This window comes from Phoxinus phoxinus (assembly GCF_949152265.1).
Source record: "Phoxinus phoxinus genome assembly, chromosome: 22".
Taxonomy (NCBI): domain Eukaryota; kingdom Metazoa; phylum Chordata; class Actinopteri; order Cypriniformes; family Leuciscidae; genus Phoxinus; species Phoxinus phoxinus.
In genome coordinates, this window is record NC_136897.1 from 850,924 (window position 1) to 872,733 (window position 21,810).

The 21,810-nt window shown below is 39.9% G+C and overlaps 1 protein-coding gene across 9 annotated transcripts in view; it reads left to right on the top strand.

Moving 5' to 3' along the window:
- Nucleotides 1-21,810, top strand: part of raf1b (Raf-1 proto-oncogene, serine/threonine kinase b) — a 51,574-nt gene that overhangs the window by 22,209 nt on the left and 7,555 nt on the right. For all 9 annotated transcript variants that reach the window (XM_079597371.1, XM_079597374.1, XM_079597368.1 and 6 more), the window contains 9 exons: nt 279-438; nt 1,529-1,553; nt 2,357-2,439; nt 2,641-2,758; nt 4,832-4,916; nt 5,041-5,217; nt 17,770-17,816; nt 20,469-20,587; nt 21,528-21,659. In XM_079597371.1, the coding sequence (XP_079453497.1) occupies nt 279-438; nt 1,529-1,553; nt 2,357-2,439; nt 2,641-2,758; nt 4,832-4,916; nt 5,041-5,217; nt 17,770-17,816; nt 20,469-20,587; nt 21,528-21,659 (946 nt within the window). The remainder of the gene's footprint in view (nt 1-278; nt 439-1,528; nt 1,554-2,356; nt 2,440-2,640; nt 2,759-4,831; nt 4,917-5,040; nt 5,218-17,769; nt 17,817-20,468; nt 20,588-21,527; nt 21,660-21,810) is intronic.

The window sequence follows — 21,810 nt, forward strand, 5'->3', positions numbered from 1 at the left end:
ATCACAGATAATAATGTAGTCTAATTTTGACTAACACAAAAGTAGCCATTAATTAACATTAGCATAATTATTTCAACACACTGCTATAGAAGTATATCCACATGACGAAACACAGGACTAATCTGATAGAGTTGCTCGATCTTGTCTTGTGAACTTGCATCCGTTTTTTTCAACGTTGTTTACATGATATTAAGCCATTTGGTAACTTTCACTGCATTCTAAAAACATGATTTAATATACCGTATATATCACATGTTTAATGTCATGCCCTTCTCCAGTCCCTATCACAGATACTCCACGCCGAACGCTTTAAACTACATCAACATCAGTCCCTCGCCGGCCGCTGGCGTGTCCCTCAGTCATAAAGTGTTGTCCACGTCTACGCCGAACGTCCACATGACGAGCACCACACAGCCCGTGGACGAGGCCGCCTATCAGGTGACGCGCTTCTCCATCCTCACCGCCTTTCAGGGCCAGATTTACTAGATGAGATCGCGATCGCCGATGGGAGAGGAAATCCTCGAAATAATCACCAACAGTCTATCGAGAGCTTGGCTATCAGTCTGTTCGGATAAATGCTTTCTTTGGGCGGTAAATAAACGCATTAATACAGTAAACTGACGAGCTCAAACCTTAGTAAATCACGTTAAATACATTTACAGTGAACAATACTTCTACAGCATTTATAATTCATACTTCGTAGCGGTGTAACGATTCCCTCACGATGCGATACATATCTCCATTATATCACGATACTATATTATAGCGATACTCCAGGATAAAAGCTTTCTACTTTTTTTTTTACTGTAGATTAAAATGCTAAATTTGATATTATATTGTGTGTGTAAATGAATATGATGGACTTGGTGCTGAAACCCAAAGCACAGGACAATAGAGACTCCAGAATAACAATATTCATGATTCTGAAGCTGGAAATACTGAATTATTGTAGACGAATATGCTTTCACTGTCACTGACTAGATATATTTAAAATAATGTCGGACACTTTTACTGGTAACATCAGACATCTGGCATTATCAGGACACACACATATTCCCCCACTGCATTATTATATATTATATTCAACATTATATATAGTAGTTTAATGTCGTACAGACACTAAAACTCTGTAAACTTACATTTTCCTCACATAGTAATTTTTATTTTGGGGATCTATACACAATACGTATTGTTGCATTTCTGTATTGCGAGATATTGTGACACTAGTTATGACATGCTTTCTATGGACAGTAAATAATTAATACAGTAAACTGACGTTAGTAAATCACGTTACATGATTAATGTAAATATCGCGTCTGAAAGGGAAACTCCTATAGAAGTGTTGAGCTCAGCCGCAGGAACATCGGCTTTCCGTCGCTCATTTCTCTCGCCGTGTCTTCAGTCAATCCTGACCGGAGCTTTAGCGTGTACGGAGCGATCAAGCTGTTAGTAAACCTGGCCCACGTTCTTCATCAGACTAGTAGTGTTCTCTGACACGTGTTAACCGTCTGTCCTCCTTCATTCACAGGAAGCTTTAGGCTGTGACGACTCAGGTGAGGGCTTCTCCTGACGCGCTCCTCAGTTCACTGCACATTATCCTGATGATCTCACTTGAATTATGGGTCACACTTCCGGTTCAGAAAGACAAAAACTAATCCTTTCAAATCATGAGGTTGCCCTTTAAATAAAGCCGATCTGTCAGTTTTCCTTCATGTTTAGTTTAGGAATTTGAACGTGACTATCTATGCCGAGCTCTTCAGTCGCTGCATTCTTCTCCTCATGATTCCTCGTTTCCCTTCTGCGTTCCGCTGTGAAAGAATGAACGAGAACAACATGTACTGCACATCTGGGTCTGTTCTCCCGATATAATTGATCATATATCCCATTAATAGTTCACTGGAATGCAATAGTTCACTCCTCAAATCCTCACGTCTCTTTCCTGGTTTTGTTTTCACGGGTAAATACAATTTATAATCTGTCAAAATTACAGAAATCACTTAATCACGCAATACTGAAGTTAATGAACATTAACTTATGAGACAGATCTATTACTGCAGTGATCTTTAACCCATCCGTTATTGCTCTGGACAGAACCGTGCTTGTGTGGTTATTCATGGTATGTTTAAAGTACCTTGTTGATGCTTTTACACTTTTAAATCTCCTTTAAATGTTATCTGGTTGAAGAGTGAGTAGAATAATGTCATCTCATTGTACACGGTTTAAAAAAAGAACTATAATTGAGTTCATAGAGCGAGACTTTCACGTTCAACGGAAGTTACACCCATAATTCAAGAAGCAGGAGTAAGGTGGATAGGTTAATTATGGCTGACGTCATCTTTGTCGCATCGGTTCATAGGAAGCCCTCATAACGAAAGCCCGACCGACTGGCCCAAAACCCCGGTTCCGGCTCACAGGGACAACGCTCAGGAAAAAAGAATCGTGAGTAATCGAGTAATCAGAAGTTAAATCTACACATTATCATCAGATTCGTTTCTTGCTACTTGGAGAAAAAGTTCAATGCTGTTCTGAATAGAACTAGGGTTCTTAAAGAGTGTTGTATGAGGAGAATAGGGCTCCATATAGAGCTAACGGGGATTTCACTGGGTTGGAACATGAGCTGGTTTGTTCGTTGGTCACCAGCGTCCGCGAGAGAAGAGAGACTCCAGCTATTACTGGGAGATCGAGGCCAGCGAAGTGCTTCTGCTCTCCAGGATCGGATCGGGCTCCTTCGGCACCGTTTACAAAGGGAAGTGGCACGGTAAGAGCTCTCTCTCTCAGCATCATTCTGGGGTTTTACACATATTATATAGAAACCCCTAATATATTACATCATTACACCAGTAGGTGCGACAAGTGTCTGTTAAAAAATGTATTTGTCATTGAATCATTCGTCCAAGAGATTCGTTCAAAAACACTAATTCATCCAGTAATGAAACAGGTGAAGTTATTATGAGTGAGTTATTGAATCATTCATTCAAAATCGCTGATTCATCCAGTAATGAAACAAGTGAAGTTATTATGAGTGAGTTATTGAATCATTCATTCAAAAACACTAATTCATCCAGTAATGAAACAAGGGAAGTCTTTATGAGTGAGTCATTGAATCATTCATTCAAAAACACTGATTCATCCAGTAATGAAACAAGGGAAGTCTTTATGAGTGAGTCATTGAATCATTCATTCAAAATCGCTGATTCATCCAGTAATGAAACAAGTGAAGTTATTATGAGTGAGTTATTGAATCATTCATTCAAGAGATTCGTTCAAAAACACTGATTCATCCAGTAATGAAACAAGTGAAGTCTTTATGAGTGAGTCATTGAATCATTCATTCAAAATCGCTGATTCATCCAGTAATGAAACAAGGGAAGTCTTTATGAGTGAGTTATTGAATCATTCATTCAAGAGATTCATTCAAAAACTCTGATTCATCCAGTAATGAAACAAGAGAAGTCTTTATGAGTGAGTCATTGAATCATTCATTCAAAAACACTGATTCATCCAGTAATGAAACAAGGGAAGTCTTTATGAGTGAGTTATTGAATCATTCATTCAAGAGATTCATTCAAAAACTCTGATTCATCCAGTAATGAAACAAGTGAAGTCTTTATGAGTGAGTCATTGAATCATTCATTCAAAAACACTGATTCATCCAGTAATGAAACAAGGGAAGTCTTTATGAGTGAGTTATTTAATCATTCATTCAAGAGATTCATTCAAAAACTCTGATTCATCCAGTAATGAAACAAGTGAAGTCTTTATGAGTGAGTCATTGAATCATTCATTCAAAATCACTGATTCATCCAGTAATGAAACAAGGGAAGTCTTTATGAGTGAGTTATTGAATCATTCATTCAAGAGATTCATTCAAAAACTCTGATTCATCCAGTAATGAAACAAGTGAAGTCTTTATGAGTGAGTCATTGAATCATTCATTCAAAAACACTGATTCATCCAGTAATGAAACAAGTGAAGTCTTTATGAGTGAGTCATTGAATCATTCATTCAAAAACACTGATTCATCCAGTAATGAAACAAGTGAAGTCTTTATGAGTGAGTCATTGAATCATTCATTCAAAATCGCTGATTCATCCAGTAATGAAACAAGTGAAGTCTTTATGAGTGAGTCATTGAATCATTCATTCAAAAACACTGATTCATCCAGTAATGAAACAAGGGAAGTCTTTATGAGTGAGTTATTGAATCATTCATTCAAGAGATTCGTTCAAAAACACTGATTCATCCAGTAATGAAACAAGTGAAGTCTTTATGAGTGAGTCATTGAATCATTCATTCAAAATCGCTGATTCATCCAGTAATGAAACAAGTGAAGTCTTTATGAGTGAGTCATTGAATCATTCATTCAAAATCGCTGATTCATCCAGTAATGAAACAAGTGAAGTCTTTATGAGTGAGTCATTGAATCATTCATTCAAAAACACTGATTCATCCAGTAATGAAACAAGTGAAGTCTTTATGAGTGAGTCATTGAATCATTCATTCAAAATCGCTGATTCATCCAGTAATGAAACAAGTGAAGTCTTTATGAGTGAGTCATTGAATCATTCATTCAAAATCGCTGATTCATCCAGTAATGAAACAAGTGAAGTCTTTATGAGTGAGTCATTGAATCATTCATTCAAAAACACTGATTCATCCAGTAATGAAACAAGTGAAGTCTTTATGAGTGAGTCATTGAATCATTCATTCAAGAGATTCGTTCAAAAACACTGATTCATCGAGTAATGAATGATATATATATAACTGTGAGGCTGAGTTAATGTTTGTTGATTTTTCGGTGATCTTTGTTTGATCTGTAATGTCTTTTCAGGTGATGTTGCTGTAAAGATTTTAAAGGTGACGAATCCCACACCGGAGCAGTTACAGGCCTTTCGCAATGAAGTGGCTGTTCTCAGGTAAACCAGTGGGATGATCCCAGTATTCCCACAGACGAGTGCAGACACTGTAATGAGCTGGAGTCTTCATCCAGAGTGTGTTCAACACTGATCACGCTGACGCTGCTCTGTGCTGTTGTTTCAGGAAGACCAGGCATGTCAATATTGTGCTGTTTATGGGATACATGACCAAGACAAAGCTGGCCATTGTGACGCAGTGGTGTGAGGGGAGCAGTCTCTACAAACATCTGCACGTGCAGGAGACCAACTTCCAGATGTTCCAGCTGATGGACATCGCCCGGCAGACGGCGCAGGGCATGGAGTGAGTGTTCGCGTCACCACTTCTGTTTCCGTCGCGCTGAGTTCATTCCGAACGTAGTGTTTACGTGAACGCTGAACATGTGATCGGGTCGATGTCGCGTTTATACGTCACAAGCTTCAAATCGGGGGAGATTTTGACATGCGCTCACTGCACGAATATACAGAGTTTCCCGCTGTTAGCGCGTAATAACTATTCTCACACTGGTTCTTTATTTGTTTTAATAGTTATTAAGCAGACTTAATATTTATCCATTTCTGGTCATAATTCTGAGGAAATGAGCGTACGAGCCGCTGCTTATATTGATCACGCAGTAACACTGCCCAAACCCAGTGGTGTGTGTGAGTCTGGAGCCAGCGCTGGCGGCCGTCGTCCTGCTCCACTTCACACACCAGAGGAAGAGGATTATAGAGGACTCGCTTACACCACACTTTATTCACCAGGAGACCAGCGCGTCACACGCCATTACGCTATTTCTACGTCATTACGCTATTTCTACGCCATTACGCTATTTCTACATCATTACGCTATTTCTACATCATTACGCTATTTCTACATCATTACGCTATTTCTACGCCATTATGCTATTTCTACATCATTACGCTATTTCTACGTCATTACGCTATTTCTACGCCATTATGCTATTTCTACATCATTACGCTATTTCTACGCCATTATGCTATTTCTACATCATTACGCTATTTCTACGTCATTACGCTATTTCTACATCATTACGCTATTTCTACGTCATTACGCTATTTCTACGCCATTATGCTATTTCTACATCATTACGCTATTTCTACGTCATTACGCTATTTCTGCGTCATTACGCTATTTCTACGTCATTGCGCTATTTCTACATCATTACGGTCATTACGCTATTTCTGCGTCATTACGCTATTTCTACGTCATTACGCTATTTCTACGTCATTACGCTATTTCTGCGTCATTACGCTAGTTCTACGTCATTACGCTATTTCTACGCCATTACGCTATTTCTACATCATTACGCTATTTCTACGTCATTACGCTATTTCTGCGTCATTACGCTAGTTCTACGTCATTACGCTATTTCTACATCATTACGGTCATTACGCTATTTCTACGTCATTGCGCTATTTCTACATCATTACGGTCATTACGCTATTTCTACGTCATTGCGCTATTTCTACATCATTACGGTCATTACGCTATTTCTACGTCATTACGCTATTTCTACGTCATTACGCTATTTCTACATCATTACGCTATTTCTACATCATTACGTTATTTATTCATCATTACGCTATTTCTACATCATTACGTTATTTATTCATCATTACCCTATTTCTACATCATTACGCTATTTCTACATTATTACGCTATTTATACATCATTACGCTATTTCTACATCATTGCGCTATTTCTACATCATTACGGTATTTCTACATCATTACGCTATTTATACATCATTGCGCTATTTCTACATCATTACGCTATTTATACATCATTGCGGTCATTACGCTATTTCTACGTCATTACGCTATTTCTACATCATTACGCTATTTCTACATCATTACGCTATTTCTACATCATTACGGTTATTACGCTATTTCTACGTCATTACGCTATTTCTACGTCATTACGCTATTTCTACATCATTACGCTATTTCTACATCATTACGTTATTTATTCATCATTACGCTATTTCTACATCATTACGCTATTTCTACATCATTACGCTATTTCTACATCATTACGGTATTTATACATCATTGCGCTATTTCTACATCATTACGCTATTTATACATCATTGCGCTATTTATACATCATTGCTCTATTTATACATCATTGCGCTATTTATACATCATTACGGTCATTACGCTATTTCTACGTCATTGCGCTATTTCTACATCATTACGGTCATTACGCTATTTCTACGTCATTACGCTATTTCTACATCATTACGCTATTTCTACATCATTACGCTATTTCTACATCATTACGGTCATTACGCTATTTCTACGTCATTACGCTATTTCTACGTCATTACGCTATTTCTACATCATTACGCTATTTCTACATCATTACGCTATTTCTACATCATTACGCTATTTCTACATCATTGCGCTATTTCTACATCATTACGCTATTTCTACATCATTGCGCTATTTATACATCATTGCGCTATTTATACATCATTGCTGTTACGACCCCTGATAGTCCAGGAATTCAGGAGTCCAACATTTTGAAATTTACATTAAAGAGGAATGTATAATAGTCAATCTGCTGAAAGAAAAACCACCAATCCAAGTCACTGTGCAAAAAGCCAATACCTTTATTCGAAACAAGAACTAAGGTTTTAGGCAAGATTGAAGAAAGACAATCTGTATGAAATATATACAGTGAATACAGTCGTACTGTATGGTCAATATGGACAATAAAGGGAAAGAGGGGGACGTGGGCGTCGCCAAAGAAAAGAAAGTAATAAAACAAAACGAAAACTAACTCTTAAATAACCTCTAATCCTAACTAAGAAAATAAGGAAGGAAAACAAATATCTTCAGCGTCTGTGACGCCCTAACTAAGCTATCCTGACTACCGTAAACAAAAGTACATGGAGTGGCACTCGCCCCTAACCTACTGTACTAGACAATCCAAAACGCTACGTGTTGCAATGTATGTCACGTGACATTCTTACCTGTCCGCCTCTTTCAGGACTAGTAGCAATGAGAACACTATCTCATGTTAAACACAAAAACGAAAAGAAACGAAGACCAGAAGAACGTACCATACACTCAAATCAAAGCAACACATAGACATAATGGCAATAACCAAAACGGCAGATAGTCTGTATAATGATGACAACACAAGAAAAGCCACGCGGGCTGGAGAGCGTCTGGCGTTCTCTTTTGACGGAGGTGGTCTCTTCCCATTGGCGACAGAAATGATTTATGACGTCAGCGCTGATGATGAGTGACAGGCGGTTGGACCAATCACGGGTGCCTGCAAAAATGAAAGTAAACAAGAGAAACGGGGAGAGAAACATAGAAAACACACACGCACTACAGGGACGTAACACCCCCACCCATAAGAACAAACATATGATAGAGTTTGTTACAACAACAACAACAAAAAAAACAAAGACATATAAACTAACCACACCTAGAGAGGGCATCAGCCACAACATTTTCTGCTCCTTTCTTGTGACGGATTTCCAAATTATAGTTCTGCACAATCAGAGACCAGCGCATGAGCCGCTGATTCTGATTGTACATACGAGAGAGGAAAACTAACGGATTGTGATCCGTATAAACAATCACAGGGAGAGAACTGGAGCCTACATAAACTTCAAAGTATTGAAGCGCCAACAGCAATGCCAGAGCCTCCTTCTCAATGGTCGAATAGTTAACCTGGTGTTTATTAAATTTTCGAGAAAAATAACACACAGGGTGTTCGACGCTATTTTTGTCCTCTTGAAGGAGTACCGCACCGGCACCTACGGCACTTGCATCTACCTCAAGTTTAAAAGGCACGGCAAAGTCTGGAGCTGCCAAAACAGGAGTACTGCACAGCAAAGCCTTCACACTCTCAAATGCATGTTGACACTCAATTGACCAAACAAATTGTTTGGATGGACTCAGTAGACTAGTGAGCGGGTGAACCACGCTGGAAAAATTTCGACAGAAACTGCGGTAGTATCCAGCCATGCCCAAAAATCGGCGCAACTCGCGTCTAGTGGTGGGAATGGAAAATTCGGCTATAGCGGAAACCTTAGCTGCTACGGGTCGAACTTGACCTTGTCCAACCTCCTTGCCAAGATAAGTGATCGTTGCTTGGGCAAAGTCACATTTGGCTAGATTGAGTGTTAATGTGGCTTTTGCTAGCCGTTCAAACACAGTTTGTAACAACGAGACGTGTTCTGACCATTCTGAAGAGTACACTACCAAGTCATCCAAATATGCATTACAATTTGGCACACCTGCCAACACCAGATTAACCAACCTTTGAAATGTTGCGGGTGCGTTGCGCAGCCCGAACGCCATAACCTTGTATTGCATAAGGTGATCAGGTGTTACAAATGCAGAAATATGCGATGCACGAGGAGTTAACGGCACCTGCCAGTATCCCTTTAACAAATCCAACTTGGTAACGAAACGTGCTGAACCAAGGTTATCAATGCAATCCTCCATACGAGGAAGAGGAAAGCAATCTGGCATAGTAACAGCGTTGACTTTACGATAATCCGTGCAAAAACGGAACGTTCCGTCTGATTTAGGAACAAGCACACACGGCGAACTCCACGGACTATAACTAGGAATGGCTAAACCATTTCCTACTAAATACTCAACTTCTTCCTTCATAATAGCTCGCTTGTATGCATTAACACGATAGGCATGTTGTTTGATGGGAGAAGAATTGTTAACATTTATATCATGTTGTAACACCGAAGTTCTAGTAGGTGTGTCATTGAAAAGAGTGGGAAAATTCCGAATTAGCTGTATAATGTCCTGCCTTTGAGATTCAGATAGATGAGTAAGATATGAAGACAGTTCCTTCAACATTTCTGAATTACTCAGTCTAGCACATTGCTGAGGGGCATTACGCAGCACGAGACCATCTTCATCAGCCCCAGCGTTTCCGACTGAAGATGAAACCTTGCCAACTACTGCAACAGACGACACCACAGGTACTGATGTTTCCTCGTCAGGTTTTTTCTGTGGATCCTCCCTACAATGATATGCCTTCAACATATTGATGTGACAGACCCGCGACTTGCGTTTCCTATCAGGAGTGCAAACTACATAATCTGTCTCACTCAACTTCTTCTGTAATACATAGGGACCCGAAAACCGGGCAGACAAAGCTGACCCTGAAGTGGGCAATAACACGAGCACCTGTTCACCAACATGAAAAGAACGAGGGACGGCTTTTACGTCATACCGACGCTTCATGACCTTTTGTGCGGCTGTGAGGGACTCCTTTGCCCGTGCCCAAACATCATGCAAGCGCTCTCGGAAACGACTAACGTAATTCAACACATTAGTTTTAGGACTTGCATCAATCTCCAACATGTTTTCTTTTAGGAGCTTAAGTGGCCCCCTAACATTGTGCCCAAAAACGAGCTCAGCTGGACTGAAACCAAGCGACTCCTGAACAGTTTCGCGCACCGCAAACAACATCAGCGGAACTCCCTCATCCCAATCTTTACTAGTGTCAGCGCAATATTTCCGTAACATAGACTTAAGCGTCTGGTGGAACCGCTCAAGGGAACCCTGACTCTCCGGATGATATGCACTTGAAACTCTGTGGGTTATGGAAAGTGATTGCAAGACCTGATTAAAAATCTTAGACATGAAATTTGTCCCTTGGTCAGTTTGTACAACTTTCGGTAAGCCAAATGTAGCAAAGAATTTAACCAATGCTTTGATGATAACAGACGCAGTAATTTTGCGAAGTGGTACTGCCTCCGGAAACCGGGTGGCCGTACACATTATCGTTAACAGGAACTGATTTCCCGACTTTGTTTTAGGCAGTGGCCCGACACAATCGATAATTACATGTTCAAAAGGTTCTCCAATAACCGGAATAGGACAGAGCGGAGCCGGGGGAATTACCTGATTCGGTTTCCCTATGCACTGGCACGTATGACAGGTGCGGCAAAATTGTACAACATCTTTCTTTAACCCAGGCCAAAAGAAATGTTTGAGAATCCTATTGTAGGTCTTTGTGATGCCTAAATGACCTGACAACACATGATCGTGCGCTAAACATAATACATGCTTACGGTAACCAGAGGGAATAACGACCTGGTACACAACATTCCAGTCACCATCTTTTTCCACATTAGGACACCATTTGCGCATCAGCAAATTATCCTCCACAAAATAAATAACTTTTCCCTCGCTGCTCTTGTCTGAAGAAGCAACAGAGGTAAAGCATTTAACCAAAGACTCATCCTCTTTTTGCGCAGCAATGATCTGTCTACGAGACACAGGCAAATTTAACACATTACTGTCTAACCTCAAGATTTCTGATTTCATAAGTTCGTCAGAAGGGCTGATATTTTCCATAGGTTGTGGAAACACATTTTCAGCAAATACAGGAGCAATAAACGACTCTGATAAGTCGGCAACATCATCCACTTCCTTTGACTGAGCGCGCGTCAGAACGCACGCAGGGAAAGTATCAGGGTAGCTCAGAGACAGCTCATCGCAAGAGACAAAGTTAGGCTGATCAATAACCTCCAACACAGGCATCACTTTACCGCCAGCCAGATCATTCCCAAGAATAAATGAAACACCTTTAATAGGAAGAGAAGGGCGAACACCGACCGACACAAAGCCGGTTACTAGGTCACTCTTTAAATGTACGCGATGTAACGGTGCCTTTACGAACCCCATTTCAATGCCCTGAACTAAAATACTAGAGCCACAAAATGAGTATTCGGACAAAGGTAAAACATTTTCCACCATAAATGAGTGAGCAGCACCGGTATCACGCAACATATTAATTTCCTGCTGATCTTCTAGTTTACCGGTCAGCGAAACTAATCCCTTAAGCACAAATGGACTATAGCCAGACTCAATACAGCCCACATCAGATAAAATCTCAGTATTCGCGCTAACAGAGTTTACAAACCCCACACTTTTAGAATTAGACGGCTGTTGCTGCTGCTTGCGTTTCAGCGTGAGACAATCTGCAATTACATGCCCTGGCTTATGACAGTAAAAACATTCCCTTACCTCTTTAGATCGCGGGGAATTAGACATCGCACGAGGAAGCTGCAAATGGGTAGACTGAACCGTGGAATTTTTCTCAGAACGTGCTGAACTGAACACGGTTTTATGTGTAAGCACAAACTCATCTGCAAACACAGCTGCTTGCGACAAAGAAATTACTTTCTGTTCGTTCAAGTATACAACCACACGTTCTGGCAAACAGTCTTTAAACTCTTCCAACAAAACTAACTCTCTTAAGGAATTAAAATCTGTCAGTTTACTCGCAGTACACCATTTGTCAAAAAGATTGCCCTTTTCTCGAGCAAACTCAACGAAAGTCTGACTGGGAAGTTTTTTGTGGTTTCTAAACCGCTGTCTGTACGCTTCGGGTACTAGTTCGTATGCGCGAAGAATGGCAGATTTAACAATGTCATATTGTAAGCTTTCTTCTAATGACAGCGTTGAACAAACCTCCTGAGCCTTACCAATTAGTTTACACTGAAGTAAGAGGGACCATACATCTTTGGGCCAACGGAGGGAAGATGCGATACGCTCGAAGGCACAAAAATACGTATCTACCTCCGTTTCTCTAAATGGAGGCACTAAAGTAATATGCTTGCTAACGTCGAAGGTCGGAGATGGATCTACCATCGGAGCCGCAACGGAACCCTCAGCACGGGCTGGCCGCACAGCTGATCCAGGGGCCGCTTTTAATGCCTCGAGCTCAATCTGTCGCAGCTTCACCTCTTTATCGGCTTCAACTTCAAGCCTGCGTATCTCGAGCTTAAGGTCCAACTCAGCCTGACGCGCCTGCGCCCTTTCCTGTGCCTCATACTGCAAACGGGCCAGGCGGATTTTCAAACGCCCATCCCCAGACCCAATAGAAGCAGGGGAAGACGGGTCAAAAGGCGGCAAGCCGGCCTTAGTATCGGCCTCCGCGCCAACCTCGGCAACCGTCTCGCTCTGCCCGTCGTCCGACACACCATTACTAGAAGCGCGCGCGCCAGCACCAAGTGGACCGGTGTCTCCAGTCTTAACGCCAGGCAGAAACAAAATGTTACGCTCAACCAAACCTTCGAGGATAGCACTCTTAATATTTCTCTTAAGAGCTTGCCTCACCACAAAGATTTTATAATGGTCCGCAATCTGCAGCAAATCATCTTTTCTGCAATTATCAAACTGCTCTAAGGAGGGATGCTCAACAAACGACTGTAAATCAAACAAAACCATTTTGACTAACGCTACCAGGTAAACTACCGTCAGCACAACACTACGCATTACCGTTCAAAACAGCGTCCAGCAATACGCACTCTGCCAGCACAAACCATATATATTCCTCTCAATGTCTTAGGATGGATGTTAAAGATCCCGGACGAGCCCCCAATTGTTACGACCCCTGATAGTCCAGGAATTCAGGAGTCCAACATTTTGAAATTTACATTAAAGAGGAATGTATAATAGTCAATCTGCTGAAAGAAAAACCACCAATCCAAGTCACTGTGCAAAAAGCCAATACCTTTATTCGAAACAAGAACTAAGGTTTTAGGCAAGATTGAAGAAAGACAATCTGTATGAAATATATACAGTGAATACAGTCGTACTGTATGGTCAATATGGACAATAAAGGGAAAGAGGGGGACGTGGGCGTCGCCAAAGAAAAGAAAGTAATAAAACAAAACGAAAACTAACTCTTAAATAACCTCTAATCCTAACTAAGAAAATAAGGAAGGAAAACAAATATCTTCAGCGTCTGTGACGCCCTAACTAAGCTATCCTGACTACCGTAAACAAAAGTACATGGAGTGGCACTCGCCCCTAACCTACTGTACTAGACAATCCAAAACGCTACGTGTTGCAATGTATGTCACGTGACATTCTTACCTGTCCGCCTCTTTCAGGACTAGTAGCAATGAGAACACTATCTCATGTTAAACACAAAAACGAAAAGAAACGAAGACCAGAAGAACGTACCATACACTCAAATCAAAGCAACACATAGACATAATGGCAATAACCAAAACGGCAGATAGTCTGTATAATGATGACAACACAAGAAAAGCCACGCGGGCTGGAGAGCGTCTGGCGTTCTCTTTTGACGGAGGTGGTCTCTTCCCATTGGCGACAGAAATGATTTATGACGTCAGCGCTGATGATGAGTGACAGGCGGTTGGACCAATCACGGGTGCCTGCAAAAATGAAAGTAAACAAGAGAAACGGGGAGAGAAACATAGAAAACACACACGCACTACAGGGACGTAACAATTGCGCTATTTATACATCATTACGGTCATTACGCTATTTCTACGTCATTGCGCTATTTCTACATCATTACGGTCATTACGCTATTTATACATCATTGCGCTATTTCTACATCATTACTGTCATTACGCTATTTCTACGTCATTGCGCTATTTCTACATCATTACGGTCATTACGCTATTTCTACGTCATTGCGCTATTTCTACATCATTACGGTCATTACGCTATTTCTACGTCATTGCGCTATTTCTACATCATTACGGTCATTACGCTATTTCTACGTCATTGCGCTATTTTTACATCATTACGGTCATTACGCTATTTCTACGTCATTGCGCTATTTCTACATCATTACGGTCATTACGCTATTTCTACGTCATTACGGTCATTACGCTATTTCTACGTCATTGCGCATGCGCAGTCCTTTCAGTTTCAGCTTTTTAGTCCCAGTGAGCCGTCTATCCCGTCACTAGCGGATTGTTTGGTTGCATGTAACCGTAGGCAGTGTTTCCCTGACTTTAGCAGTGTCTACACTGCAGGTTTTCAGGATCACATCTACGCTATTTCTACGTCATTACGCTATTTCTACATCATTACGCTATTTCTACATCATTACGCTATTTCTACATCATTACGCTATTTCTACATCATTGCGCTATTTCTACATCATTACGCTATTTCTACATCATTGCGCTATTTATACATCATTGCGCTATTTATACATCATTGCGCTATTTCTACATCATTACGGTCATTACGCTATTTCTACGTCATTGCGCTATTTCTACGTCATTACGGTCATTACGCTATTTCTACGTCATTGCGCTATTTCTACATCATTACGGTCATTACGCTATTTATACATCATTGCGCTATTTCTACATCATTACGGTCATTACGCTATTTCTACGTCATTGCGCTATTTCTACATCATTACGGTCATTACGCTATTTCTACGTCATTGCGCTATTTCTACATCATTACGGTCATTACGCTATTTCTACGTCATTGCGCTATTTCTACATCATTACGGTCATTACGCTATTTCTACGTCATTGCGCTATTTTTACATCATTACGGTCATTACGCTATTTCTACGTCATTGCGCTATTTCTACATCATTACGGTCATTACGCTATTTCTACGTCATTACGGTCATTACGCTATTTCTACGTCATTGCGCATGCGCAGTCCTTTCAGTTTCAGCTTTTTAGTCCCAGTGAGCCGTCTATCCCGTCACTAGCGGATTGTTTGGTTGCATGTAACCGTAGGCAGTGTTTCCCTGACTTTAGCAGAGTCTACACTGCAGGTTTTCAGGATCACATCTCACAGGCGTGTGTGTGTTGGCTAAACCAACGCTTCTCAACCTCAGGGTTGCAACCCTAAATTATGTTATTTGCTAAATGCAAATTATAACATGCAACTAACCAAATAATCCTGTATGGTTCGGATAGGAAAATTAGCAGGCTTATCAGACTTCAGAATGCTTCCTCACATCAGTGTTGTTGTTGATGTCAACGGCTGTGCATCTGAACCGTGTTGGCGTACATTCTTCAGCGGCTCATCTACTTCAGACCATCATCCTCAAAAACCAAGATCAAAACTACACAGTCAAAGCAAATGCAGAACAAATTATTGGCTGAGAACATGAAACCACTGAAATTCAAGAAATAATTGGAAGCTGAATATGTCCGTATTTAAATTCATGCCATGTGATTGTTAATTTTGTTACCGTTCATGGTAATTAGATCTGCATGCGTGATCGTTAAAAGGATTCAAACACACACGATCTCATTCCTAAATCACAGTGATTCGACTCTGTCTATTCGAGCTTTGATGAGTCGATCACAGTGAACATTCCTGAGTTCTGATCCAGAATCATTCAGATTATCACTGGGATAAGTTTATAGTTCAGATATAAACACTGATGTCTACAGTAAAAATCACCTTTTGAATGAAACTTGACGCTTCAAATAAAGCTTGTAGCAATTACAGCGTTACACCAGTAGGTGGCGACAAGTGAAGTCTTTATCAGTGAGTCATTGAATCATTCACTCAAGAGATTCGTTAAAAAATGCTGATTCATCCAGTAATAAAACATTCATGAATCAAACCGATTTAAAATAATTCAAATTAATATTTATTTTTTAAAATAAAAAATAACTGCAGGAATTAACATTTTGTCAGAACCTCTAGTAAATTTTTGTTGTTTATTCAGAATCGTTATCTCCATTTTTATAAAATAAAAAAAAGTAATTCTCAATGTCTCCAGAATCGTGCCGCTCTAATGGTAATATTAATAACTCTTGTATGACGAGCATTTTTGTAATAAAATGAAAACCCAGGTAACCTCTGAGAATATGCTCTACTGTTGAGATGTTTGGGGCCAGTAAGATGCTTATTTTAAAGAGATTCATAATATTCAGCAAGGATGCATTAAATTGATAAAAAAAGGTGACGGTAAGACATTTATAATGTTATAAAGGATTCTATTTCAAATTAATGCTGTTCTTCTGAACTTCCTATTCATCAAAGAATCCGAAAAATAATATGTTGGACAGTTTTCACAAAAATATGAACTGTGTTCATCACTGATAATAATCATAACTGTCTTGATCATCAGATCATCATATTACACTGATTTCTGGAGGATCATGTGACACTGAAGACTGGAGTAATGATGATAAACTCAGCTTTGATCACAGGAATAAATTACACTTCACTATTGTTATAAATCTTTTAAGTATCGGGAGAATAAGACAAAACACTGACCGTGTCTCACACAAACCAGTGTAATGTCGGTCAAGTGAAAAGAGAAATAACCAAAGATACTTATTTACACAAATGTACAGCTTCTAAACTTCTATACAAATCGTAACCCAGAAAGTTTCGCTACAGAACGAGGAGAAGAGGACAGAACCAGACCGCGCCCAATCAAAGACATACACGACAAATCTTACAATACAACAACTATTTCTAATCGAACTAACTCAACATTCATCAAAAACATGAAATTAAAACACAAGATCTTCAGTTCTAAATAAACGACTCTTCCTGCAAACCGAACGATACAAGAGTGGCCCGTGTGGCTAAACTGAGCATCTCGATGACTGACAGATGGCTAAACCAATCAGGTCGCTGCATCGTCCTGCAACAGTGAAAGTAAAACAACGACAAACGAGAACATAGATTTGCATTCCAGTAATATTCCAGTGTTTTGACTGTATGTTTGATGAAGTAAAGGCAGCCGTGGTGAGCAGAAGACACTCAGATATCCAGACGTCTGAATGGGAGTGTCTGTGGTTATTGTTGCGCTTCATCCGGTCAGGCATTGGTTTAAAAGAAGCTTCTCGAGTGTCGTATTGTAACTCGGTGCAGACGGGCAGCAAGCGTTCTGTCAGTGTATTCTCAGAAACACTCGCACTGAGCGCACGATGCCGTCCGCTATTTATAGAAGTGCAGCGGGTTTATAAATAGAAGAATATGCTGGTGTTCACATGCAAACTCAGAGCTGGTTCTGTCAGTCAACTCCTCCACTGATACTGCAGAACAGATCTCTGATCTCTAATAACTCTTCATATCTCCTCTCTTCTAGTTATCTACATGCAAAGAATATCATCCATCGAGACATGAAGTCGAACAGTATCCTTTACCAGCTCGGCCGTTTCTGTCACATTGCTCACGGTGCGGAGAGCAGCCTGTGTTTTAGAGTTCACATTACAATGAACATTAGCCCATGATTTACTCACGCTGAAGTCATCACATCTGTACATGACATTCTTCTGTCAGACGAACACAATTTGTGTTATATTAATACATGTCCTGCTCTTCCAAGCTTTATAATGGCCGTTTGTTTTAAAGTCCATAAAAGTGCATCTGTCCATCATAAACGATAACAGATGCACTTTAATGATGGATAGATGCACTTTTATGATGGACAGATGCACTTTTATGATGGACAGATGCACTTTTATGACAGACAGATGGACTTTTATGATGGATAGATGCACTTTTATGATGGATAGATGCACTTTTATGATGGACAGATGCACTTTTATGATGGACAGATGCACTTTTATGACAGACAGATGGACTTTTATGATGGACAGATGCACTTTTATGATGGACAGATGCACTTTTATGATGGACAGATGCACTTTTATGACAGACAGATGGACTTTTATGATGGACAGATGCACTTTTATGATGGACAGATGCACTTTTATGATGGACAGATGCACTTTTATGATGGACAGATGCACTTTTATGATGGATAGATGCACTTTTATGATGGACGGATGCACTTTTATGATGGACAGATGCACTTTTATGATGGATAGATGCACTTTTATGATGGACGGATGCACTTTTATGATGGACAGATGCACTTTTATGATGGATAGATGCACTTTTATGATGGACAGATGCACTTTTATGATGGATAGATGGACTTTTATGATGGACAGATGCACTTTTATGATGGACAGATGCACTTTTATGATGGACAGATGCACTTTTATGATGGACAGATGCACTTTTATGATGGATAGATGCACTTTTATGATGGACGGATGCACTTTTATGATGGACAGATGCACTTTTATGATGGATAGATGCACTTTTATGATGGACGGATGCACTTTTATGATGGACAGATGCACTTTTATGATGGATAGATGCACTTTTATGATGGACAGATGCACTTTTATGATGGATAGATGCACTTTTATGATGGACAGATGCACTTTTATGATGGATAGATGCACTTTTATGATGGATAGATGCACTTTTATGATGGACAGATGCACTTTTATGATGGATAGATGCACTTTTATGATGGACGGATGCACTTTTATGATGGACAGATGCACTTTTATGATGGACGGATGCACTTTTATGATGGACAGATGCACTTTTATGATGGACAGATGCACTTTTATGATGGATAGATGCACTTTTATGATGGACAGATGCACTTTTATGATGGACAGATGCACTTTTATGATGGATAGATGCACTTTTATGATGGACGGATGCACTTTTATGATGGACAGATGCACTTTTATGATGGATAGATGCACTTTTATGATGGACAGATGCACTTTTATGATGGATAGATGCACTTTTATGATGGACAGATGCACTTTTATGATGGATAGATGCACTTTTATGATGGATAGATGCACTTTTATGATGGACGGATGCACTTTTATGATGGACAGATGCACTTTTATGATGGACGGATGCACTTTTATGATGGACGGATGCACTTTTATGATGGACAGATGCACTTTTATGATGGACAGATGCACTTTTATGATGGATAGATGCACTTTTATGATGGACGGATGCACTTTTATGATGGACAGATGCACTTTTATGATGGACAGATGCACTTTTATGATGGATAGATGCACTTTTATGATGGACAGATGCACTTTTATGATGGATAGATGCACTTTTATGATGGACAGATGCACTTTTATGACGGACAGATGGACTTTTATGATGGACGGATGCACTTTTATGATGGACAGATGCACTTTTATGATGGACAGATGCACTTTTATGATGGATAGATGCACTTTTATGATGGATAGATGCACTTTTATGATGGACGGATGCACTTTTATGATGGACGGATGCACTTTTATGATGGACAGATGCACTTTTATGATGGATAGATGCACTTTTATGATGGATAGATGCACTTTTATGATGGACAGATGCACTTTTATGATGGATAGATGCACTTTTATGATGGACAGATGCACTTTTATGACGGACAGATGGACTTTTATGATGGACAGATGCACTTTTATGATGGACAGATGCACTTTTATGATGGACAGATGCACTTTTATGATGGATAGATGCACTTTTATGATGGACAGATGCACTTTTATGATGGATAGATGCACTTTTATGATGGACAGATGCACTTTTATGATGGATAGATGCACTTTTATGATGGACGGATGCACTTTTATGATGGACGGATGCACTTTTATGATGGATAGATGCACTTTTATGATGGATAGATGCACATTTATGATGGACAGATGCACTTTTATGATGGACAGATGCACTTTTATGATGGACAGATGCACTTTTATGATGGATAGATGCACATTTATGATGGACAGATGCACTTTTATGATGGACAGATGAACTTCAGGGAGAGTAAATCATGGGCTAATTTTCTTCTGAAAGTGAACTCCTCCTTTACGGATGTTGCAGTTGGTTTGTGTGTAGATATGAATATAGTGATGAATTCCCTGACCGGACGCTCAGATGTGTTCCTGCACGAAGGCCTGACGGTGAAGATCGGGGACTTCGGTCTGGCCACAGTGAAGGCGCGCTGGAGCGGCTCGCACCGCGTCGAGCAGCCGTCGGGATCCGTCCTCTGGATGGTGCGGAGCTCATATCAGAGATAACAACACACACGCCATATGATCATCTGTGTGTGACCGAGTCAGTGTGACCACTAGTGCAGACGCTTGTAACAAGTCCAGTTAGCTTCATGTATACAGCGCTTTTTACTACAGTGTCAGAGCAGCTTTACTCCATCAGTGACAGAATGGAGAATGTATGATTATGATTATGATTCAGGAGCATTACAGGTCAGAGGTCAGATTGGATCAGGATATTATCCAGATCTTTACAATACGCTTCCATTAGTTAACAGTGAACATCTACAGCATTTATTAACATTGGTCAGTGTTAATTTCAACATTTACTAATGCATTTTAAACATCAAAAGCCAATGCACCGTGAACTAACAATGAGCAATTGTATTTTTACTTAAATAACACAAAGATGAACTTGATAAGAAAAGTTAGATGACAAAATTTGATGGCGGTTTGACAGGTCTGAAAGTTTAAAATTACTGAAAAGCTTGACGTTTGAAGGTTTTACTCTGAGAAAGTCTAAAAATGTTACTAGCATGTTTTAGCATGTGTTAGCATGTTGCTAGTATGATCCTTGCATGTCTTAACATTTTGTTAGCACGTTTTAACACATTGCTAGCATGAGCTTAACATGTTTAACACATTTCTAACATGTCTTTCTAGCATGATTTAACACATTAGCATGTTTCTAGTATGAATTAGCACATTGCTAGCATGTTGTTAACATGATTTACCATTTTGTTAGCTTGAATGAACATGTTTCTTACATGTTTTACCACATTGCTAGCATGAATTAAACAAATTCTAGCATGTATTAACTTGTTGCTAGCATGTTCAAGCACAACAAACAATTATTATCATGCTGTTAGCATGTTTTAACACATGGCTAGCATTAATTAGCATGATGATGATCTGAGTAAGAGTTAACGTGCTTCTTCTTCAGGCTCCCGAGGTCATCCGGATGCAGGACAACAACCCGTACAGTTTCCAGTCGGACGTGTATTCCTACGGGATCGTCCTGTTCGAGCTGATGACCGGAGAACTGCCCTACTCTATGATCGGGAACCGAGATCAGGTGACATTTATGATCAGTCACATGATCGTGGGTTTGAACTTTGAGCTGTTTATGGGTTTGACTTTAGATGCTTTTGCTTGGTCGATATTTTAAGATGTTTTTTCTTAAAGTGCCCCTATTATTATCTTTCATGTAGAGTGTAATAGAGCTG